The 26778-nt window shown below is 40.8% G+C and overlaps 1 protein-coding gene across 50 annotated transcripts in view; it reads right to left on the bottom strand.

Annotated features, from left to right (window-relative positions):
* Positions 1-26778, bottom strand: part of NEB (nebulin) — a 207610-nt gene that overhangs the window by 97789 nt on the left and 83043 nt on the right. For 49 of the 50 annotated variants that reach the window (XM_048486789.1, XM_048486795.1, XM_048486812.1 and 46 more), the window contains 22 exons: positions 24145-24348; positions 22249-22353; positions 22045-22152; positions 21235-21546; positions 20314-20517; positions 19822-19926; positions 18673-18780; positions 17477-17788; positions 15971-16174; positions 15144-15248; positions 13515-13622; positions 10825-11136; positions 9726-9929; positions 8364-8468; positions 8142-8249; positions 7020-7331; positions 6551-6754; positions 4585-4689; positions 3139-3246; positions 1586-1897; positions 501-704; positions 245-349 (listed from right to left, as the gene is read on the bottom strand). In XM_048486789.1, coding sequence (XP_048342746.1) covers positions 245-349; positions 501-704; positions 1586-1897; positions 3139-3246; positions 4585-4689; positions 6551-6754; positions 7020-7331; positions 8142-8249; positions 8364-8468; positions 9726-9929; positions 10825-11136; positions 13515-13622; positions 15144-15248; positions 15971-16174; positions 17477-17788; positions 18673-18780; positions 19822-19926; positions 20314-20517; positions 21235-21546; positions 22045-22152; positions 22249-22353; positions 24145-24348 — 3954 coding nt within the window. The remainder of the gene's footprint in view (positions 1-244; positions 350-500; positions 705-1585; positions 1898-3138; positions 3247-4584; positions 4690-6550; positions 6755-7019; positions 7332-8141; positions 8250-8363; positions 8469-9725; positions 9930-10824; positions 11137-13514; positions 13623-15143; positions 15249-15970; positions 16175-17476; positions 17789-18672; positions 18781-19821; positions 19927-20313; positions 20518-21234; positions 21547-22044; positions 22153-22248; positions 22354-24144; positions 24349-26778) is intronic. The other variant, XM_048486841.1, reaches the window with a different exon arrangement.

The following is a 26778-nucleotide window of genomic DNA, read 5'->3' as shown; positions in this document are numbered from 1 at the left end:
GATGATCTTACACAAAGTTGATGCAGTGCAAGTCCAAAGGCCACTGACCATGACAGGAACAGCTGTATGCAACCCTGGGGGGTCATGTACTAGAAGGAACTAGCCACAATATTAATACTATCCAGTAGTACAGGCAGATGCCTGAGGACTTTAGCTTCAAGTTGTTCATGTTCCCTCCAGAGGGGTGAATATATCAGTCGGCAAACAGAGAAGACTAATTTGATGCTGTAATTAATTTTCTTACATTGCTGATATTCACAGAATTCATCTTAGACAGCAGCATTCCAGGGGTATCGGCAGGAAGATGGAACTGTGTCTTGTCTTTATCCCAGGCTTCACGATACAGATGCTAAAAAGGCACAAACACTGAATTATATTGGTGAAATATGAAAATCTTCCTTATTTTTCAAAGCCGCACACCATATTTTCCCAGTTTTTTAAGCCACTGATCTCTTTTATTTTCATTAGCACTCCTGAATAATGACATAAGTGCAGTTTACCTCACTGATTTGTTCGGCATTGATCTTAGCCAAGACAATGGGAGGTGGGTCAACAATACTGGTAAACTTCAGTGTGTCTGGACGTTGCTTATATAATCTGTCATTCAGAATTTCTTGAGCTTTTTTCACTTTGAGCACTTCCACAGAGCCCTCTGGCATCCAGCCAACACCACGTAGCCACTCCAAGTCTGCTTTATAAGCATTCTGCAAAGGAATCAGGTACACAAATCATAATACAGCTGAAGTTAACCCTCAACATGTGAAGAAGAATACTGCTGCTTGAAGGCAGTTAAATAGTCTTCTTCTGAAGACAGAAGCATTGACATCCATATCTGGATTGCCACAATGGGCAGTATTTTCCATACAACCCCATGGAGGTATTTGGGCCTCTCTTTATCCATCTTGACTGGTGATGTAAGCAGCATATTACAGAAAAGCAATAGTGCTTCCAAGGATAAATTAAGATTTTAGTTAACAGATCTGGGTCTAAATATCCAACTAAGACTAAAGTCAACAGAGAAGAAAGATTTTCTGTAGAACATTTACAAAGAATTTAAACTTTCTTTTAGCACTTCTAATCTTCCCCATAAATAAGGGACGGAAGACTAATTCATATAGGCATGGCGGACACTTGAAAAGGTCTCTAAAATTCTGCTCATTAGGGCTCTCTACATACAGGGATTTAATCGTCCTTTCTGTGTATACAGGCTTTAATAGTCCTTCAGAAATGGGATTTTTAAGCAACTTCTTAGTGGTGGCTTCACAGTACTATAAGGAGATACAAACAGGTATCAATTGTGTGTTACAGCTTTTTTATAGCAGTTTCTGGAATGTGTTGTGAATCTCCAAAAGAATGGTTATGTATAAAGGTAGTATGCTGGGCAAAATAATTTTTGCATTGTTTCAATACAGTTACGAAGAGCAGCCGCACCTTGAACGCGGCCACCATTGCAGGAAGCCAGGAGTGCTCATTAGGGAAAATGCCCAGTTCAGATTATTATGGAGCCAATAATAATAAGCCAACAAGGGATGACTGTACAAAAAGCTACAATGTAAATGTACTACTAATTATTGTTTTTACTTACATCGCTCTGTAGCTCATACGCTTTCTTGGCTTGAATGACATCATTCTGGTCAGGCAGACATGTCCATTCATGCAGATAGCGGCGGTAATCAATGTCACTGACCAGTTTCTGACAGTTCTTGGCCAACAAGATGGACAGCATGTCCACTGGGCTATTGAACTTGGTCTTCCATTTCTCAAACTCCTTCTTGTACACCCGGTCACTTTGTAGTTTAGCTACATGAATCGCCAGGACCAGCTTGGGGTCATCATAGATGTTTCGGCAACCCACATGGTGTCCAAGTTGCTTACGGTAGCCTTCTTTGTACTTGTACTAATAGTATTTTTAAAGAAAAGAGTGATGAGAATTTTAACCGGATCCTGTACAAGGATCATTCAAGTGTTTTTTTTTAAATGTCCCAAAATTTTATTACTCTTAAGACTGCAGTTCAATGTATATTTGTGTAGGAATAAATTATAATGGACTGAGTGGATATTAATTCCACATAGACATGCTACATAAACAATGGATCAGCACTGACAGGTTTATACAGTGACATAATACTAACAGCAAGAAGTACTATCCTATGTTCAGACACAACATAGAAGTATTTCCAGGTGCCAGAAATTTACCAAGATAGATATATGTCACTATCATGTTCTATTTTTAATTTTCTTGTCACCTGAGACCCATTTCACATTTCATCAATGGCCAGGTTTTACACAAATTCTGCATGGAAAATGCAGAGACTCAGGCCTCCAAATACACAGCATGCTTTTCCACAACAGTCAGTCACAGCTCTCCATCATCTCTGTAGATACACATGGCGGCCCTTCACAGTTAGAATGTTTTGTTTTTGCTTTAGGCACAGGTAGGACATCAGTTCATCTGGACTGACAGTTTAACAGTGAAGCATGATTGATTAGCTGTGGGTTGCAAAGCAAAATGATGAGCTATGTCAACTGTTAACTTGATCCATCATTTGCAGTTCTTGTAGTTTGGGAACAAAACAAGACTGGATATATAAAAAGTATATTAAAGCTGAAGTTGTTGGAAATAAATTGGCTGATGGTAATTTCTCCACTTACCGTCTGCTGCACGCTACTCTCCCCAAGTAGCGCGGGGTCCCGCGGCACTCCCCACTACAGGGGCGGTGACAACACAGCCACCCCGACGCTGCCGCTCTCGCGCCCCCTCAGCGCGCGTCATTCCTGGCGCTCCTCAAAGCGGCACAGATGACACCACTTGAAGCGAGTGGTCGTGTAAGAGAAAACCTAGAAGCGCGCCAGAAATGACGCGCGCTGAGAGTAGCGCGCAGCAAAGGGTGGTCGAGGTAAGTGGGGAAACGACCAATAATAGCCAATGGTAGATGGAAAAACTTGGTAATGGTAAGATTAGAACATATGTGGGATCATGTCATGGTAAACCTGTGCCAATGGTATAGAAATGTCAATTCATAACATGAAAGAAGCTTTGTACTATTAACCTATATATTCAGTTATCCATTCAACACAGACATGCATATAATATAGATGTGTAATATTACAGAGGAAAAAAGAATGAAACAGAAGTACCTCACTGGCAATATTTCTAGAAGCCTTGGCCTGCCGTATTGGAATGGCATCCAGTCTTAAGTCATAGCCTTTCTTCTTGGCTTCTTCCCAACCTGATTCATACTGCTTCTGCAGAGGAAGTGAATAATTCAGCATCAATGTATATAATTTTAGTAAGAGTTATTAAATAATATTATCTCATGTATTTAGGACATTTAGGTTATGTTCCTACAAGTCTTGGTGAGTTTAAGGAATTATTTATGATAGGAAAATGACACTTAGTAATGTTCCTAATCAATCTCCCATAACAAACATTTCTTGCAAGGGTAAAATGCTCAAATGTACACTTGCTGATACTCCCATGTACCAAAAACTGATCTTAAAAGCGAGCCCAGGTATAAAATCTATTAGTCAGGGATTGAAGAAGTAACCAGGAAACAATATTCAGTGAAATCATACATTGTATCAAATCAGACCATTGGTCATCAAGGTCAGTATTGTCTACACAGTCTAGCTCTCCAGTCACAAGCAGAGGTCTTTTGTATCACCTATGGATCCTTTTAACTGGAGATTCTGCACTTGATCTTAGCCAAAAGGCCGAGAAACTGGAGATTCTGGATTTGAACCCGGGGCCTTCTGTGGAAGTGGAAAAAATATGCACAGGGAAAAGGTCTCAATGCCCCCTTTTTCCCACACTTGTCTTACAACAGCTGCACTGGACTACAAAATAGATTCCACAAGAATCACAAAGTACACAATCCTGAGATTAATCAGTTCAGCTTTGGACTTCATTATTTGGTTGCAGAAACAAGGAATGGCCCTAGGCTGGGAACATGGAGGGAGTGGCCATTGGGTACCATTGGGCACCAGAGGAATGGCTGCTTTGCTCTGCTGGGAGCTGGAGGGGGAGTGTTGGGCAGACCTGATGAGAAGTGTCATTATCTGGGTTTGTCCCCCTGCCCCTCACCTTACTTAGCTGGGCAGCCGAGTGAGTCTCATCCTCCTTGGGATTTAGACTTCATTATTTGGATGCAGATATAAACTATCTGATTCTCAAATTATTTTAGGTGTGAACATTAAAATCAAATAATCCCTTCTTTAAAATCCATTATTCACAATCACCTTTAACAGAAATGTTACGCTACCTAAACTTGGCACCTGGTGGGCCACTGCGAGTAGCAGAGAGCTGGACTAGATGGACTCTGGTCTGATCCAGCTGGCTTGTTCTTATGTTCTTAAACTTGGAATGTAGGCAATTGGTTTTAATCATTGTGGTTTCCACAATCCTTGCGCTGCAGTATCTAAGCATGTTCAACAATGAGTCTTTTATGCTTGGTACCAATTGAAATGTAATGTCTCACTATTAGGCAAGTTTGATTCCGATCACATAACAATATTACAAGTATGCAGTCCCTACCAGTCTCTTTATCTAAAGACACATTCATATTTAATTCTTTAACTTCTTACTTTGCTGATGTTCACAGAATTCATTTTGGATAGTACCATCTCAGGTGTATCAACTGGAAGGGTGAATTGCGTCTTTTCTTTATCCCAGAGTTCACGATACAAAGACTAATGAGAAATAAAATATTCAGCCACATAGAACATGCTATGCTGCTAACAGCAAACATAACTTCCTATATAATACTTGTCACAATCCTGATCTTCCTAGCACTCAGTTCATTCTCTTTCACCCGCTTTCATCTTAGCTTGGTGCTTGAACAAAATCAACAAGGAGACAGGATTCATGGGAAAAAACCTTTATCCAAGTTGGGCTCCTCCCACCCAAACTGGATCAGAACCAGGTAGCTTGCCACCACTAAAGAGGTTTCAACTATTAGAATATTCCCAGTATAATACTGGAAGAGATGGTCTCTGGTCTATCTTGTCTAGGTGCCCCTGTGAGAAAGAAGTCGGACATGTCTTTCCTCCATTCCTCTCTTCCCTTCCTTCTGGGTTTCGCTATCAACTGGAGCTGTCTGTGGTCTTACATGGGCTGGAGTGATTTAACCAAGGAATTCCATCTCTTCCAAGGATCAAGTGCTTGGATTTGTAAAAGAACTTTATTCCACTAAATGTCTCACCGAGCAGGAAGAGCAATTAGTTAGCAAGTATTTTACAGCAAGGGGAAATATAACAGGATTGGCAAGAGAAAAACAAACCTAAAACAGTGCTAGCTAGAGTTAATTTACTCTCCATTTAACATCCCCTGTTTTCTTTGTGTTGAGTAATGAATCAGTCTCTTCCCCACCTCTGAATAAGCTTATTCTCCCTGAGGTTCCACGGCTGGGCAAAGACAAAGGCTAGACACACTGCTGTGCACCTCTAGCACTGTGAAACAGGAAGTATCCTCTTGTTTGGAACAATGAAAATTGGGTGGCTTAGTCTCTTGTTTCCATCACAAACCAATTCACCAAAAATATGCCCAGGTGTAGATCAGAAGCCTTCTGGCCCTCTCAGAGGTGTAGCAAGGGGGAAAAGGGTCCGGTGAACAGGTGTGTCCTCCACCCCCACCCCGCCCTGGAACACCCCCACCCTGCCCCCGGAACACCCCCACCACGGTGCGCACCTGGCGCATCGCGCCCCTCCCAGACCCCTTGGAGCTACGCCTGGGCTCCCTGCCCTCCAGTTTGGTATTTGCACAATTTGGTGCCTTCAAGGCAAAAGCCAGATCTTCCATCAGAGGAGAAGTGACAGCTCAAAGATGTTTTGCTTCCTGTTCAGATTTTCCCAGGCCATAAATCACTCTATTCCAACTGCTCATGCTCATCTCTGTAATGAACCACTGGTATGACTGATTTATTCCTGAGAGCAGTGGGGACTTATAAAAAATTGTAATAGCTATTTATATTATCAGAAAAGTTAGAACCATTTCATTATTATTTATTACTGTTTTATCCTGTCCTTCTTAGAAAGAACTCAGGGCAATGAACATGATCTATGTCTAACTGCCCCGCCCCCCATTTTATTCTCTTCTGTGAGGTAGGTGAGGCTGACAGATAATGAGAGAAAGAGGCCACCCAGCAAGTTTCATGGCAGTTTGGGAATCTGAACCTAAATCTTTTCAGTACTAATTTGGCACTCTAACCATTAAAAAAATACTGGCTCAAGATGTATTGTTTGCTTTGGCTGGAAGGGTATGCACACAGAAAATCTGTTTTTATCATCATTCACATAACAAAGAACAAAAACTCATTCAGAGACATTAATTCAATATAAAAACCATCTACCAAAGCAACAATTTTTGAAATGAAGAAAACAGGTTTCCTGCATCCATCTTTATAAGGGATCAGTAATATAACTGAAAAACTATTCTGATTTGAAAAATACCAAAATGTGATCCAAACAAGAACATGAGCGGACTGAATGCTACACAATTTCAGAACGATTTCAGACATTAGGAAAGAAAAGAGCAAATACAAATTTTCCTTACCCCGCTGTTAAGCAAAGCATTGGACTTAGCCAAGACTATTTCTGGTGAGTCCACAATCGCAGTAAATTTTATAGAGTCTGGTCGTTGACGATACAGTCTGTCATTGAGAATTTCTTGGGCTTTCTTCACTTTGACAACTTCCACGGAGCCCTCTGGCATCCAGCCAATACCACGCAGCCACTCCAGGTCTGCCTTGTATGCATTCTGTGAAGAAGAAAATGCATGTGTTTCATAGAAGAAAGCTAGAAGAAGAGAGGCGCTTCCACACAGTAAATATTTTAAAAGAACCAATGCCAAAAACCCCAAATTTGTCACCTTTTTCAGATCAGGATTTGCTGGCCAAAGGCACCATTTTTTCCCCCAATTTGGCTTTGCCAAATGCACACCACTAAAACTATGTTTGGATCCAACCTGTTAATTTGGGTGTGTCAAAATATGGAAACAAGCACTTGCAAATATTTTTACATACCTCACTTTGCAACTCATAAACCTTCTTTGCGTGAATTACATCATTCTGGTCTGGCAGGCAAGTCCATTCATGCAGGTGACGCCGGTAATCAACATCACTGACCAACTTCTGACAATTCTTAGCCAGCAAGATTGACAGCATGTCAACTGGACTATGGATCTTCGTCTTCCATTTTTCAAAGTCCTTTTTGTACTCTCTATCATTCTGAATCCTGGCTGCATGTAAGAACCACACCAGCTTGGGATCTTCTTGAAGACTTTTTACACCAATGTAGTGTCCCCTCTGCTTCTCATAGGCTTGTTTGTATTTATACTACAAAATAAAAGTCAAATTTTTAGAGCTTTTCTGAATATTAATGAATACGAGTGAACAAATTAATATGAAATGAAACAAAATATTCGCAAAACTGAGACTCAGTTGGGGTTACTAGCAACATTTTGTTCTTTATCAGTTTAACAACTAAACATTTAAAGGCATTTTCAAAGCAACAGTTTCTCCCAGGTCAGGAAGTATCCCAATCCCAGTATCTTATAAATTATTTACTTTTACTGACATGCATAATTGGTTAGTATTTGTTGCATTTTGTGCTATTACTTCAGGAAAATGCTGGAGTTTGAAAGCCCTTTGGGGTGTTCCTGTCTAAAATGCTATGTGAAAAATGTTAGGCAAAGCACAGCGGAAGTAATAGTGAATAGGGGAGTGGTTCTCAACCTGTGGGTCGGGACACCTTTGGGGGTCGAACGACCCTTTCACAGGGGTCGCCTAAGACATCAGTGTTCTCCATCTGTAAAATGGGTGGGTTGGGGGTCACCACAACATGTTAGGGTTGGGAGTCACCACAACATGAGGAACTGTATTAAAGGGTCGCGGCATTAGGAAGGTTGAGAACCACTGGCATAGGGGGTATGGCTACAGTGAAAAGAAGGACGATGCATAAGAGGTGAGGGGATGAGATGATCTACCTTCCCCCATGGATTCCTCACAGGTCCCACTTTTGCTCAGTATGACTCAAGATAGATCTACATCTCACTTCCATACTTAATATTTCTACCATTTTGTTGGCCTATATTATTTATTCAGCAGCCATTTTGCAAAACCATAAGAGTGATGGTAACCACTTACATCACTAGCTATCTCTCTGGACATCTTTGCAGCAGTAATTGAAATGGCATCAGGTCTCAGGTCATAGCCTTTCTTCTTGGTCTCTTCCCAACCTTCAATGTAAAGTCTCTGCAGAGGAGATTTTTTTATTATTCAAAAAGTGCATGAAAGTAAATATGCTTTCACAGAATTGACTTGATAGACTCTCTATCTAGTTTATAATACTTCTTAAAACATGCTTACATGGCTAATGTTGGCTGAATTGGCCTTTGCCAGCAGAATCTCTGGGGTATCCGGCATTACGTGAATGGTAGTTTTGTCTTTATCCCAGGCTTCAGTGTATAACCTCTGGAAGGAGTAAGAAAACAAACATTATTATTTTATCTTAAGAAAGCATAACAATCTCATGTAGCCTCATATGTAAAAACAGAAAAATGGTTGCTATTGCTATCAAATTTTTAAACAAAAAAAATTAGATAAGTATAGGGATCATAAGGTATTTTATGACCCCAACTAGAGAACTTACATAAGAATACCTAAATATTTGTGGATGCTATATTAGCATCCTGAGTTGCAACTTATGATCCATGCATGCAAGGATCCGGAATCTTTCTCATGTTCACCTCCCTACAGCTGTTGTGATCTGTGTGGACTAACTACCATTTTGGTTGGAAGGGTGCACTGAGCAAGCAGAAGGAGATAACCCTTTTAAGGCTATGTTTTCTGACTAGCCATCTTCCTGACCAGATGAGAAGGAGCATCACTGAGTTCCTTCCAACTGCCATTTCATTTTGCCTTGAAGAAAGCAAATCTAATGTGAGCTGATATATATTTTAGAAGCCATGCAATCCTTGGCACCCAGGGATATACTGGGGGGGGGGGGGTCAATATCAGTAGCTCTCATGTTCATGGTTCAACAAGGTTGACTACCAAGAGAGGTCTGTAGTATAAAGGTGGCTAGTGAGCTCAGTAAGGTCACTTCTCCCTCTGCTTTGCAAGGCTTTCTACTCCTTAGTTTCAGGATGTGGTGGGATCAGGATTAAAATATCACATTCCATGCCAAGCAATGCAACCCCAATGCTCAGGAGGCATACTCCAGCAATCACAAGGGTGAAAAGGGCAAACACTCATGGTCAGACCAGAGGCATAGCGCCAACAGGGACATCTGGGGTGGCTTGTCCCAGGTGCTGCAGGAGGCAGAGGCAAAGGCACCGGGCAGGGGAAACCCCCCTCTGCCCAACGGAGCAGGCAGCTGCCTGCTCCGTCAGGCGGTGGGGAAATAGTGGTTGTGGCCTGCCCGGTGCCGCTGCCTCTCACGCGGTGGGAGGCGGCGGCACTGGGCAAGGAAACCCCCTCTGTCCAATAGAGCAGGAAGTCCATGGGGTAGAGGGGGGATGGCGGCCTCAAAATTTTCTGGACCCCCCCCCCATGGATCCCCATGCCGCACCATCATACCTGGAAGGTAAAGTAAGTGGTGGCGCAGGGGGGAGGCGCAGAAAACTCGCAGGCCGCCCTGGACCCAGCTACACCTCTGGATCAGACCTCCACTCATAGTTCTTTGGATCCTACTTGAAGTAAACATTAATACCTGGCCACAATTATTACCTTATTCATTGTCTCAGCATTATGTTTTGCCAACTCTATTTCCAAAGAATCTGTTACGCTGGTAAACTTGACTTTATCAGGTGGTTGTCTGTATTTCCTGTCACTTAGGATTTCACCAGCTTTCTTCACTTTCTCAACTTCCAGAGACCCAACAGGAACCCATCCAATACCTTTCAGCCATTCCATATCCGACTTGTAAACAGCCTGAAACACAAATAGATATTAGTTTCGAAGGGTTCCACAGTATCAAGTATTTAGAGTCTGATTCACACTGATTCAATGTCTCATCTCCTGGGGATCATTCTCAATTGAAAGTATACAGTATCCCTACTGAAAAGGATATTGAGGAGATAGAAAAAGTGCAGAGAAGGGCAACAAGGATGATTGAGGGACTGGAGCACCTTCCCTATGAGGAGAGGCTGCAGCGTTTGGGACTCTTTAGTTTGGAGAGGAGACGGCTGAGGGGGGATATGATTGAAGTCTATAAAATTATGCATGGGGTAGAAAATGTTGACAGAGAGACATACATTGAAAATGCTGGGGGGAAGAATTAGAACTAATAAAAGGAAACACTTCTTCACGCAACGTGTGATTGGTGTTTGGAATATGCTGCCACAGGAGGTGGTGATGGCCACTAACCTGGATCGCTTTAAAAGGGGCTTGGACAGATTTATGGAGGAGAAGTCGATTTATGGCTACCAATCGTGATCCTCTTTGATCTGAGATTGCAAATGCCTTAACAGACCAGGTGCTTAACAGCCATGAAGGCCATTGCTTTCATCCCCTACTGCATGTGAATCCCAAAGGCACCTGTGGTGGAGCCACTTGAGGTAACTTGAGAGCTGGACTAGATGGACTCTGGTCTGATCCAGCTGGCTTGTTCTTTTGTTCTTATGTTCTTATGTTCTTAAAAACACTGTGTTGGAGTTGACACACACTGATATGAAAAATCTGACTAGTAACTAATCAGTGGTGGCTGATTAAAATATGTGAAGCATTAGCACACCTCAAGTCTATTCAAAGTTTTATCCTTTCATTTCCTGGTACAACTTTATTGGCCAAAGCCTTAAGCTTTATGCATTTTGCATTAGATACTCACATCACTCTGTAGATCATAGGCCTTTCTCGCTTGAATGACATCATTCTGATCTGGCAGACATGTCCACTGGTGCAGGCGATTGCGATAGTCAACATCACTGACCAGTTTCTGACAGTTCTTAGCCAATAAGACACCGAGCATATCCACAGGAGTGGTATACTTGGTTTTCGATTTCTCAAAATTTTTCTTGTATTCCCTCTCACTCTGCATCTTGGCTACATTCATGGAATGCACAATTTTAGGATCATCCTGTACGCTTCGAGCTCCCACATGGTGACCAAGCTGCTTGCGATAACCTTCTTTGTATTTGTACTGCAATAAATTTACAAATGTAACATAAATTGACTTCTTGGTTTACTGCATGATGAAAAACCCTAATAGTGTGCTTGTGGTTTTATTTTATAGCAGCTTCATTGTATGGCCCTTATTACCCAACACATTTTATAACCTTGGGGTGCAGGGTATTTGTTTAAGAAGTCAGCTTTGTAAGTTCTCTGCCCCTGAATCAACTGCAAGAATTCAGATGAAATTTTTTTGGCTTGAATCCAACATAGTGTTTCTGCACATGGAAGGATTTTCACCCAGCAAGCATGACATTCTCATCTTGTCGAGGCTGATGTGGACAGTGTCCTAGCTTCTGTTAGACCTACTACCTGTCCTCTGTATCCGTGTCCTTCCTGGCTTATAAAAGCTTGCCAGGGAGGGCTACGACCCCATCTGTTGGACATCATCAATCGCTCTCTTGAGCAAGGAGTGTTCCCAGATGGGTTGAAGGAGGGGTCATGAAGGGGGGGAGTGGGGTATCAGCCGTCGCTGCTGGAGGGGGCTCATTTATCATGAGCCCACTCTGAACAGAGCCTGGGGGTTTGCCTGGATTCAGTTCTCTCTATGGAGATCCAGGTTGCCCGCACAGCTCAGGTGGTGCTTTTCCACCTGCGCCAAGCATGCCGGATTGTTCATTGTCACCTCCAGGCTAGACTATTGCAACTTGCTCTATGCGGGCCTTCCCTTATGGTTGATCCAGAAGCTGAAGTTGGTCCAGAATGTGGCAGCCTGGTTTCTCACAGGTAGCTCAACGCAGGATCACATCACGCCCATGCTGCACTGGCTCCTGCTGGAGTTCCAGATCATCTTTAAATGTGTTGGTTTGAACCTTTAAGGCACTCCGCAGCCTGGGTCTTCATATCTCAGGGACCACCTGTCCCCATATGTCCCCGCTTGGCCTCTACACTCAGCAGAGGCCAATTTGCTGGTGGTCCCGGCCCCTCCATGATACGGCTGGCCTCGACCTGGGCCAGACCTTTAGTGCCCTGGCCCCAACCTGGTGGAACACTCTCCCCCAAACCATCCAGGCCCTGCAGGACTTGGAATAGTTCTGAAAGGCCTGCAAAACAGAGTTGTTCCACCAGGCCTTTGGGGAAGTCAGCCGTTGAGGGTGCCATCCCCTGCATCCCATATTCCATCCTTGGAGTACACACTTATTGTGTTGACCACCCTGGTTGCTGATGTTTGTCACCTGATTTTTTAGAGCTCAGGTTGAAATTGTTTGTTAATTTATGGTTTTAACTGGAATTTTAATCTGATTGTGTTTTTACTGATGTGTACACTGCCCAGAGCCCTTCGGGGATGAGGCGGTATATTAAATTTGATTAATGAATGAATAAATAAATAAATAAATAAATACCTTTTTCTCTGCAGTTCAAAATGCCCTTTAAATGCTGTTACTCAAATTCAGGAACAGCATGGGACACTTTTCATCATAAATACGATTTTAAACAAATAAAATGATGGATGATATCCCATTTACTATTGCTCAGTTAAGTGCCTGTCCTTGTGAACATGTTTTCACCTTTTTAGGAGAATATGATAACACTTTTCTCATCTATATATAATTTTTTTCCCTTTTTCCCATAGCTTTCTCCTATTGTCCTAATTCCTTAGGCATAAGCTTTGATTCTAGGATCTTCGAACTGATGTTGGCTCACAGAACAAGATGGCTGCCACCTCCCCTACAGGCTGCAAGTGCAACCCACTGAATGAAAATGTGCTCCTAATGATCAAGGAACTCTTAAAATGATATGGATCAAGATGGGCAATTGGTTGAGATTATCCCCAAGTTTGGCCTTGGATACAACATCTCTTTTATTTCAGAAAAAAATGCACTGTATGTGTATCCTTCTATAGAGCCAGGAACGGAAAAGCTATTTGAAATCTTCACACTATCATATATACTTAAAGTCTTCCTAATATCTTGGACATGGCTAGTGTTTTGGATTTTTTAAAACTTTTTCCACAGAAAGCTGTTCCTAAATATGGTTGGTCACACTGCTTCAACCTTTATTTTAAAGTTGCCTTCACACCACACTTTGCCTCTTCCTATTTCGCACACTGGTTATGTCCAATGTAAATCTTTTCAAAGCCTCTTATATCCTCCATCATATTCCTACATTTTATTTGGCATTAGTTCTCCTTCAGTTTCTCCTTATAGTTTATTGACTTACACTGCTGCAGTTAAGTCCAGCAATTCACAACAGTAAGGTCAATAATTTAAAAAATAATAGAAATTTTCTTTTAACTTTTGTTCTTTTTTGATAATTTTATCATAATCATCACACGTTACATTCATGGGCTACAATAAACATTGTGTTATGAAAAATATCTCTTTCTATGGAAAAAAAATGGCCACATACATCACTGGCAATATTCCTAGATGCTTTGGCAGCCTGAATTGGAATGGCATCAACACGCAGGTCATAGCCTTTCTTCTTTGATTCCTCCATAGCCAGTTTGTATAATTTCTATGAGAAAGAACAATTGTTAGCCTTTTGCCTTATTAAGCATATATTGCGCTTATTACAATCCAGTAAAGCAGGAAAAAACATAGGACACATTTCACTTCACTGATATCTGAACCTGGTTTTACTCTGTGTTGATCATCCATCACCTCCACCTTTCCATATATTTATTTACGCAACGTATGTCCCAGAATTGTTTGACACTAACATAGCCCCTTCCAGTGCCAGCTCAGGTAGTTTAAGCCCAAACAATATTTGTTTTGCTTATTTACATATCACTTTCTAAAGTATAGTTTTCAAAGCCATTCACAACACAAGAAAACACAAGTGTTAAAGAAGATTTTAAAAGACTTTCAAAGCATCATCAAATCTTTATCAAATGTACCAAACATATCACAGGCAACATTAGTGAAACCAGTGGCATCTGCAAATCATGTCCTAGTAAAATGATAGTCGCATAACTTCTCCTTCTGTACCACACCAAAAATATGGCTTTCTGCTGCAGCTCCTCTGAAAAAGCTCTGGATCACACTCCGCTCACCACTACCTTTGACTACCACCTTCTCCACTCTAGACTTCTGTTGCTCATTTCAGAATACCTCTCCTCTATACAAAATCTATTTGTCCAAAATATTAACATTTCTTGTTCTGACCGCATTATGGGCACTTTCACGCATGTAGAATAATTCACTTTCAATCCACGTCCAATGCACTTTGCAGCTGGATTTTTCTGTGCAAAATAGCAAAATCCACTTGCAAAAAATTGTGAAAGTGAATTCAAAGTGCCTTATGTCCCTCTTTAAAGTCCTTCATAGGCTTCCTTACCATTCTCAGATCTAGCACAATCTTCTCTGTTATTAGGTCTCCATGGTTGCTTCCTCCCACCTAACTGTCCACTCATCCCAGCTTTCCTGCCCTTGATCATCACACTTCTAGCATCAACACTGTGAGCTGCTCCAAAGCTCTCCTGTTCTCTCAGACATGCCATCTTTCCCCCTTGCAGCCTGAGATTGCTTCTCAAGACATCTGCATGATGCCACCTCTCGCCATCTTTCAAATCCCTCCTTAAAACACATCTATTGTGAAACTTGTAACACAGTCCTAAGGAGGCCTACTTGGAAAGTCACATATTGTGCCATGGGACATATCCCTTGGCAAGGATTGCAGCCACAGCCCAAATGTGTAACTGAATGCATATTCCTCCCTTCAGTATCACACCTTCCAGTCACACCTTTTCTATTGTAATCTCTCCTATGTAAATTTCAAATTGTCAGCTTTGCTGCACAAGAACCTGCCAGTTCCATGCAAATCATGGTAACAAAGCTGCACCTTGAATTATGTATGGGTAACCCATCTAATTATTGGATCATCAGTATGATGTGGGCCCTCTTGCAACAATACTTGGAAGGAGGTGATCAGATGTCCCTCAGGCCATGCCCGCTACTAGCACCATTCAGGATTGCTTGAAGCAGCCACATCTGCTGGCATACCTGGGACAGCAGCTTTGTTCATTTTTGTACTCACCTCACTGTAGTTTAGTTTATTGAATTTTGCTAGCATGATTTCAGGAGTATCAGGCATCACATGAATTGTTCTTTTGTCAATATCCCAAGCTTCAGTATACAGGCGCTGTGAAAACAACAGAATAAGAAACAGCTGTACTTTGTAAAGCACATGAAAGGATGAAATGAAACTATAAAATCCACTTCCCTTCTTGACCAGGTCAATTCAAAAACCAAACAGAAGCATGAGCAGCTCTTGTCCATCAGCTCTTAGACTAAGGGGCATAGACTGTAGTTGGATGGAAGAGCAATCAAAGAAGAGATGGAGGCTGTGTATTTGTTTGTTTGTTTGTTTGTTTGTCTGTAGTCAGAGATTTGTATGCCACCCTTCCCCTTACAAGCTCAGGGTGGCTACCAACATATCAAGTATACAATTCTAAAGCAAAAAACTGTATATATACAACCAATAAAAAGCACTAGATGGCGAATAAAATCAATTTACATTATTTAGAAGTCTCCTTTCCCTCCTGTTGTTATGTATTTTTACTGGTGTGCATATGTGTATGTGTGTTGTAAATCATTGGGGTCCCCACATGGGAGAAAAGCAGGATACATATTAATTATGCAATAAATTTCTTCATGTGTCAAGGAGCTCATACAATCAAGGGGGAGATATTGGAGGGATTTTCCAAATTATTTATTCCCTCTCATCCCCTGGTAATTTCTCACATGTTCCCAATTTGTATTACTTTGAATGGAATGTGTTTTGTTGCTGTTGATGTTGTTTATAACTTTCCCACAATGGCTTATGCTATTAAATTGATTCATTGTTTGCAAGCTCAGACTCACCTTATTCATTGTTTCTGCATTTTGCTTGGCCAAGACTACTTCTAGAGAATCTGGCACACTAGTAAATTTGATGCTGTCTGGTGGCTGACGATATTTCTTTTCACTTAGGATCTCTCCAGCTTTTTTGGCTTTTTCAACATCCAATGAACCAATGGGGACCCAGCCAATGCCCTTCATCCACTGAAGGTCTAGCTTGTAGTAATTCTGTGTATGAGAAATAAAAAGTAAGACAGTTACCTAACATTGTGCAAACAGAACAAGAATCACACCAGTTATATAGTATGTTTTGGGGACAAGAAGAGACAACAGTCCTCTCTAAAGTAAGGCCTACAGGAGCTCATGACACTTTTAGTCAAATACTATCATCTCCTCGTCATGTCACAAAATGGTTTGCCATCTGTTCAAGAAAAATAAGTTTCTGTTTAAAGCAGAAAACATTAAAAGACACAGATCATATTTCTGTGAGCTCTAACATGTCTAAATAACAGAACTAATACAAAAATGAAATTTTTGTGTTTAACTGTGGTTAATTTCTGAAGTATAACAGGATTCTGGGGTAACTTTTCCTAAAGATACGTATATTTACTGAAATATTTATGCCCCATGTTTCTCCCTGATGTGGACCCAAAGAATCTTACATCATTGTTCTCCTTTCCTCTATTTTATCCTCTCAACAACAAAAATTATGAGATAGCTTAGGCTAACAAACATTTACTAGCACAAGGTCCCCATCCAGCAAGCTTCCATGGCAGAGTGGGGTTTTAACCTGAGTCTTCCAGACACTAGTCAGAAACGATAACCACTATTTCGTACATCAGTGATCTGGAAACTGAGACCATTATCTCAGCTATGAAACAGCAGACGACACATCATCATTTTCCTGTTTTGATTAAATTTTACAGCCCAGACCTGAAATTTGGAACTGAAATCTGGTTTGCGATGAGCACCATGGGGCAATGACTGCTTTTCCTACAACCTTCAACATTCGTTGAGATGAGATCCGTGAATTTATTACTCAAGCAAAACTCACAAATCTTGCCACAAATAACAAGTACAGATTCATCACTTGCTTAACTGCTTCCATGAAAATGTTGAAAATGACCTACTCACGCCTGATTTAAATGTGAATGTGTTGGTACTGCAGTGAATTAGAAGAGTAAATAATAGGGCAGAGATGCAAGTGAGTTGTTTTGTAGAACTTTATTAGATAACAAATAAATTTACACTAAACATAGGAACAGCAAACTGTATCCAAGTGCTCAGCCTGGGTATCTGTGCAGTCTGCCTGTGCCTATGTGTCTGTCTCTCCTCTTTTGCTGGAAGAAGAAAGGAGAGATCTTTCCAGAAGCTCATGAGATTCTAGTCATGTGACTTCAACAGTTAACTCTTGCTTGACTGAATGAAGCAGACACTTGTAAAGTCCTAACAGAATGGCAGACTTATGAATAAACAAACAGGGCTGACAAAAGCATGTCTAGGTTTGGAATGAATATAAATTCTACTCACATCGCTCTGTAGATCGTAGGCCTTCCTAGCTTGAATGACATCATTCTGATCTGGCAGACATGTCCACTGGTGCAGGTAACGGTGGTAGTCAATATCACTGACCAGTTTCTGACAGTTCTTAGCCAATAAGATACCGAGCATATCCACAGGCAAATTAACCTTGGTCTTCCATTTCTCAAAATCTTTCTTGTATTCCCTCTCACTCTGCATCTTGGCTACATTCATAGAATGCACAAGTTTAGGATCATCCTGTACGCTGCGCGCGCCCACATGATGACCAAGCTGCTTGCGATAACCTTCTTTGTATCTGTACTGTAATGACAAAACAACAAAATTCTTCCAATTCTACGAAAAGGCATCTCTTGTGTGTTCCAGAAAGAGACCTGATATATCTGGAAGAGACATCCCAAACTTACCATTATCAGCCAGTTGTACAGTGGCTGATAAGCAGGTAAGGACTTCACTCATCCTATTAATAATACTTTCCCTGAATTACAAAGAGCCTAGGCTACCGGGAATCTTTAAATTCAAATTTAGAAGTTCTTAATTGATCAAGGTGGCCATGAGGCATTCTGGAGGAATGTCTTTTCTTTATAGTAAAGAAATTAAAATATATAAAAGTTATGACAGCCAACATGTTCAGCAGCAATAAAGCAAAGAATCCAGCATTCTATAATCAGCATATGCGCTCCAATATTCTGCTCTAGTCCCTAGCCTAGAATTACTATTTTATCATTTAACTTCCTCAGAATTTGGGATCCACCTACTGCATAGTTTGAATACAGAGACAAACTAAACTATGAAATATTGCTCTATCTGAAAAGTAAACAGAAAGCTGCTATTAAGTTCCTCAACACAGTCTAGTCCTCTGGGGTAATTATGGAGGACCTAGAATAAATTGTTCTAACCTGTTTTTTTAGTGCACTCCAACAGCAGAAGAAACACTTATTTTTTTTAAAAAAACCTAGATGTGTTTGGTTTTATTGAAATATTAGTTTATGCTCAATGGGCCTTAATCATGCATAGAAGTCTCTGATCTTAGCAGGATGTATCTCTGAATTACCATAAATAGGATCAAGACGTATGGATACATCCAAGAACATATTAACCTGGCCCAACAGTAAGTTCTAGAGAATATCATTAAGATCCAGCTATTAACTGGAACTTCACCACTCTTCAATAAAATAGCTACTCACATCACTGGCAATATTTCTTGATGCTTTGGCAGCTTGGATTGGAATGGCATCAAGTCGCAAATCATAGCCCTTCTTCCTTGCTTCTTCCAGTGAACGCTTATATAAACTCTTTAAAAAAAAGAACAAGCTTCCATTATTTTAAAAAAAGACAATTCTGACTGAACATGGCATATCTCCTTTCTTTGCAAGATAGTTTGTACAGCAGGTACAAAGTGTACAGAATGAGCCCCAGTGGTGGGATTCAAACAATTTAACAACTGGCAGTTTACGAACACCATTTTTACAACCGGTTCTGCCAAAATGGTGTGAACCTGCTGAATCCCACCACTGGCAATGACTTATTCAGAGTTATTATTACAAAATGTAGTATCAGAAATACTTCATTTGTTAATCTGCCCCCACATGTCAAATGATGCAGTAGCAGCTACTGCATCAATGGATCACAAGAATGTTCTCTTTGCAGTTAGTATCCCAGCTTGTTTGATAATGTTTTCTCTGATGTCAGAAAGACAAACCAACATATAACAGGGGGAAGTTATTTCCATAGCTTTCTTTGGTCTTAGGAACAAGGAACGAAAGTGGATTAATCTCTTTTGAGTCTACAGGGATTCCTTAGCCAGTCTAACAGCTTGGCCTGTAGATGAAAGGGAAAATTTTATTTATTATTTTATTTATTATTTGGGTTTATAAACCGCCCTCCCCCGAAGGGCTCAGGGCGGTGTACAACATGGATAGAGCACAACAACATTTTAAATACAATAAATATAGATTAAAACAGCTCTAATAAGAATAAAAATAAACCCTTCCCTATTTAAAATGCAGCATTAATTAACTCAGGATGGCGCCCTGAGGTCATCTAATCATCCTGGACACAGGCCCTAATACTTGCCATGGGACTGATAGGAATTAGTCTTTTCTTTCTCCAATCCCAGGACAAATTCTAAATCAGACAAAAAGCAACACACTTGGACAAAAAAGTGGCCGCCCTATGATGAACTCAAATTGCAATAATGTGACTTAGGCAATAAATAATCATTATAATGATAGCTCAAAACTACTTAACAGGTATCTAGAGTCACAGATCATCATCTTCACATGGAATGACAACACAAACATAAATTAACACACCTTGTGTCAAAACAAGCTCACCTCACTATAATTGATCTTATTTTCTCTGGCCAAAGTGATTTCAGGGGTGTCAGGCATTATGTGGATTTGAGTCTTGTCTTTATCCCATGCTTCAGTGTACAAACGCTGCAAAAACAATACACATTTGGGTTTTTCAGTGTAAGCGTCCTCCCTTATTACCCTCCAGGAGAAACATTCTTATTCTCAGATGAGCACTCCAACCTAGCATTATCAGCATGACGCATCTTCCTGATGCCACAAATTCAGAAGATGACACAAACATTAAAAGAGGTCGTGAATTATTTAAATTTGTTTACGACTCACTTGTGGTGCTTTGCCAGGAACATGCATACATCTCTGGCAAAGCACCACAGATCAAACCAATGCACATTATGGCTTGACCCAAAGCAACTGTGGAACCATACAATATACTTCCTTATCTCAATACTTCAGTAAGCATTGCAATATTCATCCACCGTATATTGTTAATCAGTGCATTTTAATAGTGCTTACCTTATTCATTGTTTCTGCATTTTGCTTGGCCAAGACTATTTCTAGAGAATCTGTCACACTAGTAAATTTGATTGTGTCTGGGGGCTGACGATATTTCTTTTCACTTAGGATCTCTCCAGCTTTTTTGGCTTTTTCGACGTCCAATGAGCCAATAGGAACCCAGCCAACTCCTTTCAACCACTGAAGGTCAAGTTTGTAGTAATTCTGTTTACGGTACATAATAGCTGTTTAGTTAACTTTTACAGACAAACATATCAAAACAACTGATCCTAAAAATTGCAATAAGCTTCACTTTTAATATTCCATTAAAGCTTCACTTTGTGTTGGGGAGAATTCTTTAGTGACAATCTACAATCTACGTGCTCTAGAACAGCAATGTATTCAGTGGAGCTTCTTTGGTGAAAATAAATTGTGGATTACAGATCCATTTCTTCTTTTACTGCCTGTGATCACAATGGCTGATGAGACATAATCTTTCAACCAAATCAAATCTACTCACAGCAAAAAAAAAAAAAAACCCAATACCTACAATCTTACTGGTTTCAACACTCCTCTATCCTTGTGACCTCTGAAACATCAATGAACTATAAGATTCAGACCAGCAAGTTTAAGATTTAACTGGCATTTATCAAAACAAATACATGTATCGTGAAGTGAATTTTGTAGGCCTAGGAAAATGGAATGTAGTAGATTGGCATAATTCACAAATTCAGTGACTGAATTGTAATATCCTTTCTGTCAGTTCTCCAGTTTTACCTAAAAATGGGAAGTTGTGAGACTCATGGGCTATTGAGAGTCTTTTTAAACCTTCTTGGAAATACTTCCTATTAACAAAAGAAAAACAGGAATATTGATAGACCAACTTTGCACCTCCCAAAGAAATTCTGCTGTTCAGTTAGGCTGAACCAGATCACTACTTACATCACTTTGAAGATCATATATTTTCCTGGCATGCACAACATCATTCTGGTCTGGAAGACAAGTCCACTGGTGTAGGCGATTGCGATAATCCACATCACTAACTAGTTTCTGACAGTTCTTGGCCAATAGGATGCCAAGCATATCCACAGGAGTAGTATACTTGGTTTTCGATTTCTCAAAATCTTTCTTGTATTCCCTCTCACTCTGCATCTTGGCTACATTCATTGAATGCACAAGTTTAGGGTCATCTTGTATGCTTCGAGCTCCCACATGGTGACCAAGCTGTTTGCGATACCCAACTTTGTATTTGTACTATTAGCGAAGAGAATAATAAGTTTTACATATAACATTTTTACAAAGAGATTAACTTTCAAGAAGTCACTTATCAAGAAAAATGTTATTGTTTGCTTAATCTGCCTAAGTTGTGATACACATTTAGAGCATACAGATGGGTGTCATCTAAATGTTAAGAAAGTTCTTTAGCATAGCAATGGATACCTAAAACTCATGCAATATTAATGATTATTAGGGACTCTCACAGATAGTTGCTTCTTCCATCTTTGGTCTGGAAACTAACTACAATGATCTAGCCCAAATTAAAACTCTTAAGCCTTCTTCCCTGATAACTTCTCTATCACATTCAGTCATCATAGCTTTTGAATCAACATTCAAACAAATCCTCAAAAAAAAAATTCTGGTCATGCTGCAAATTAGCCATAGAAAAGTCTAGGCTTTTAGACATAGCTCAAGGGATTTTTAAAGCTCTGTGTTCCTTATTACATTTAGAGACATACAACCAAAATGGCTTACATCGCTTGCAATATCTCTAGAAGCTTTAGCAGCCTTGATTGGGATCGCATCCAGACGGAGATCATAGCCCTTCTGCCTGGCCTCCTCCAATGACAGTTTGTATAATTTCTGAAAGAATGGTAAACATCAGTTTAATGTTTAAGGAGACACAATCTCCTGTCAGAGTTTTGTTTTCTGACAGACATTATAAATAAATTTGTTTACCTCACTGTAGTTGATTTTGTTTTGCTGCGACAGTATAATTTCAGGCGTATCTGGCATAATGTGGATGCTGGTTTTATCTTTATTCCAGGCGTCAACATACATGCGCTAAAAACAAATAACCAGTACATTATTTAATGAAGACAGAAGTACAAAAATGTATTTTATTGGGGTATTTGAAGTGGCATGAACGCCATCAATATGTTGCTTGCCTGATGCCAGGCTGTTTTAACACGTTAGTCCATCCTGGAACATTCCCCATAAAAATGAGGGAAATTAACTACACAAATTTCCTTAATTAGTTAATACAGTTAATATTAAACAGGATTACTCACACAGGTCACTGACCAAAATTCATTAAACTAAAACATGATTATATACCATGTACCAGTGAGAACAAATTTGGTCAAATAGGTAAGGTATTAAATTTGAAAAATGTAAGATCTGGATTTCCACCTAATTTTCAACTATGAACCTCACTTTTTCTCAACTTCATAAGTGACTGGTAGAAAGTGCCAACCACAGCTGACATGGCAACCTATGGGTTTTCGAGGCAAGAGACATTCAGAGACGGTATGTCATTGCTTGCCTCAGTGTGGGCTGAGAGACTTCTGAGAGACTTCTGACTGGCCCAAGGAAACCCATCAGGCTTCACGTGGAGAAGTGGAGAATTGAACCCAGTTCTTCAGATTGCAGTCCTCCACTCTTAACCACTACACCATGCTGTAGTCCAACTTCATTGGACTGATAAGAATAGAGAAAAAAATCCTATATATCTTGCTTTGTAAAGATAGGAAATCAGTCCAAGGGGGAAAGCCCCACTTATTCATTCAGGACCATTTTATATCTTTCAGCAGCCTCTCCTACCCATAAAAACTGTTCCTGCAGGGAGTAGAATCAGTGGTGGGATCCAAAAATTTTAGTAACAGGTTCCCATGGTGGTGGGACTCAAACTGTGGCATAGCGCCAAAGGGGCTGGGCGGGGCACAATGGGGGCGTGGCCGGGCATTCCGGGGGCGGGGCATTGCTGGGCAGGGCTGTGGCAAGGACGCAGCCACTGCGCCGGTCCTTGGGCAGGAAACAAATGCACACAGGTGAAGGCTGCCATGCACACCGGTGCACCACCTGCTAGACTGCTTCAAGTTCTGCGCGCTACTGCTGAGAGGAGGGGTGTAACTAAGGCAAAAATCACATGGCAAAATCACCAATTCGTAACCCCCTCTCGGCACACACAAATAATTAGTAACCTACTCCCGGGAACCTGTGAGAACCTGCTGGATCCCACCTCTGAGTAGAATGTAGCATGGGATGGAGTGGGACATGTGGGGCTGCAGCTGACAACAAGGAATAGGCAGAAATTGGCGACTTTCCTTGTATAAGAAGACATCTTTCTACCCGTGCAGTGAGCCTTGGCACTCATCAATTGCTGATTTTTTAATAGTAAGCATGTGACAGAAAAAAATGATTATATAGGGACAACCAGTTTTATCAATTAAAAATGGGTGGGTACAATTGATAACTTTTTAAAATTGTGTAGTCCATGTGAAGATGGGTTGGTTTATGTCCAACCACAACAAATCTCAGAAACAGACTTCAGAAATATGCCTACAGGAATAACAAAAAGCAGGTAACTAAACACATGATTACAGAAATTTTAACAAAAGTAATTTTTTACAGTTTGTTATTTAAAATCCAAATTACAATCCAAACTTGGAAAATATATCAAGCTTTTTAAAGAAGAAGAAAACAGATATTCGCTGCTATAATCCTCAAATCCAACATAAAACAACTGTATAAATTACTTCTAGGCTTTAACAAAAACAATTTAAACATGTAGACAACACTCTTGATTTCTGGAAGTTTTCTTTAAGTAACACAGCATAAATGAATGAAACTCACTTGGTTCATAATTTCAGAGTTATGCTTTGCCAAAGCCATAGGCATAGAATCAAGAGGAGTTGTAAATTTGAATTGGCCAGGATGTTGCCGGTACGTGTAGTCGCTCAAGATTTGGGAGGCTCTCTTATTCTTCTCAGCTTCCAGAGAACCACTTGGAGACCAGCCGATGCCTTTCAGCCATTCCAGATCTGCTTTGTACATATTCTGTAAAATAACAATTAAAAAAAACCAGAGTAGACAACAATTTTAATATTTCCTTCCAGTGGCAGTGAAGACTTTCGCCCTCCCATATTTACCAAAAAAGGTTATTGGTGTCCCAGTCAAGATTACCATCATGCCTACAAAACCAAAAATGTAATAAGGACATTGTATACAGAGTGACCTGGGCACTTATAGAAATCACAGCTTTCTTCTGCATTAGAAAGATTATATTACCCAAGCCTTGAGATGCATCCATCTTGTTTGTCAACCAGTGCTTTGAGGCTATGGTCAGGAAGAATAAACTGAAGCTGAATCCAGGCAAAGCAGAGATGATGCGGGTTGGGAAGGGACAGATTCTGATTCTTCTAGATGGAGCAGCATTGGCTTTTTCAGAGAAGGCTAAAAGCAAGTTGACATGATGGCCAGGAGTGCCTTCTATCAGCTGCATCTGACTCACCAACTTTCTCATTACCTGGACCCAGTTGATCTTCCCACATTGATCCATGCTTCTGTAATCTGACAGCTGGATTACTGCAATGAACTCTAATGTGGGGCTACCCTTGAAGTCAACTGATCGAAACTACAATGGACTGAGAATGTGGCAACCTGACTAGGGTCATGGGTTAGCTGCCAGGGAAATGTGTAGTCTATTTTGAAACACTTCATTGGCTAGCAGGCTGTTTCCACGTTCAATTCAGGGTGTTCCTTGTGACCTTCATAACCCTTTATGACCTAGGACCACATATTTGAAGGACTGACTCCTTACATACATCCCTGTGTACCAACCACAGCCATCAAGTAGCCATCTGCTGGCTGTCCCACCACTTATGGTGGCCCATATGGCATCAACCAGAACTTGGGCATTTTTCATCATGGTTATGGCTCTGTGGAATGGGCTCCCTGAAGATGTCAGGGGTCACTCTTTAGAGATCTCCAGGAGGTGTCACAAAGCCTGTCAGTTTGCCAGGGCCTTTGAGAGAGTTTGAATAGTAAACATCTCTTAAAGGAGAAAGGGAGGAGGGATTTGGGGCTTACTATTTTATTTTGATTTTATCTGGGGATGATTTCATTATTATCATAAGCCTCCTTAAACCATGAGGAAAGGAAGGCTATAAATGTTTAATAAACAAATAAATACAATTACAAGCAGGAAATCTGCCAAGATTTGTAGGTCATGTCGTTTACCCCTTCCCGCTGTTCCCTTTTTCTTGAAAGTCCCTATAGCTTTTCACCTTTTCCCTCTTTCTTCTCACCTTCCTACCTTATCTTTATCTGTTTGCCTGTCTTTAGCTTTCCATCTTTACCTCCCCAGGGAAAACTCTGCATGAATCTACCCACTAGGGTTGTGCTGGGCCCAGCTGTACAGTGGAGAAGATGCAAAGTCTTGGGGGGGGGGGCACACTTTTTTCCTGTATCTCCCTCCACACTCTAGTTCCTCTTCCTGGCAACCCTCATGTGTTCACTTTTCATTCTTCCTTTTCTACTTTCCATCCACCACCGACCAACATTTTATTTGCCCACTTTCAGCTACATTTATTACTTATTTTCTTCATTTATACGCTACCTTTCTCCACACCAGGCACCCAGAGCAGCTTATAGCACTCTCTCTTCTCCACGTTATCCTCCCAACAACCCTGTGATGTACATTAGGTTGAGTGTGTGTGATTGGTTCAAAGTCACCCAATGAGCTTCCATTGCAGAACGGAATTCCCAGATCTTAGTCTAGATATCTACCCTGGCTTTTATGGGGTAGCTGTGGTTGAACAGAGACAAACAACTAGTGCTTGATGGCACATTCAAGTTAGGTGATAGCAAGTCTGGTGGTGATTGCTGTTGAGCTTGGTGCTTTGGATAGAGTTGCCAACTCTGAAAAGGGCAGGATTTGGGGAGGGTCTTGGTAGTATAATGCCATAGATCCCATCTTCCAAAGTAGCCATTTTCTCCAGGAGAACTCATCTCTATAGTCTAGAGATTAGTATAATTACAGGATATCTCTAGGTGTTGCCTGGAGGCTGGAAAGTTTACCTATGAACCCTCCCTCCCTCAAAGGTCAAACAGTTCTGCTCTCTCCACCTGCTTTTTACTGACATAAACCAGGGCCGGAAAGTTGGAAATACTGTTGTGGTTACCCAACAAGAGCCACTGAGGGAAGACTCAAGTTTCAATCCCTACTATGTGGTGTAGAAGTTAAGAGCAAGCGGACTCTAATCTGGAGAACCGGATTTGATTCCCCACTCCTCCACATGAGTGGCAGAGTCTTATCAGGTGCACAGGATTTGTTTCCTCACTCCTACATTCCTGTTGGGTGACCTTGGGCTAGTCACAGCTCATTCTCAGAACATTCTCAGGCCCACTTATCTCACAAGGTGTCTGTTGTGGGGAGAGGAAGGAAAAGGAGTTTTATTTAAATCAGTTGAATGATCTGCAATTGTT

This window comes from Sphaerodactylus townsendi, linkage group LG02, assembly GCF_021028975.2.
Source record: "Sphaerodactylus townsendi isolate TG3544 linkage group LG02, MPM_Stown_v2.3, whole genome shotgun sequence".
NCBI classification, from domain to species: domain Eukaryota; kingdom Metazoa; phylum Chordata; class Lepidosauria; order Squamata; family Sphaerodactylidae; genus Sphaerodactylus; species Sphaerodactylus townsendi.
This window is presented reverse-complemented; position numbering and strand designations above follow the sequence as displayed.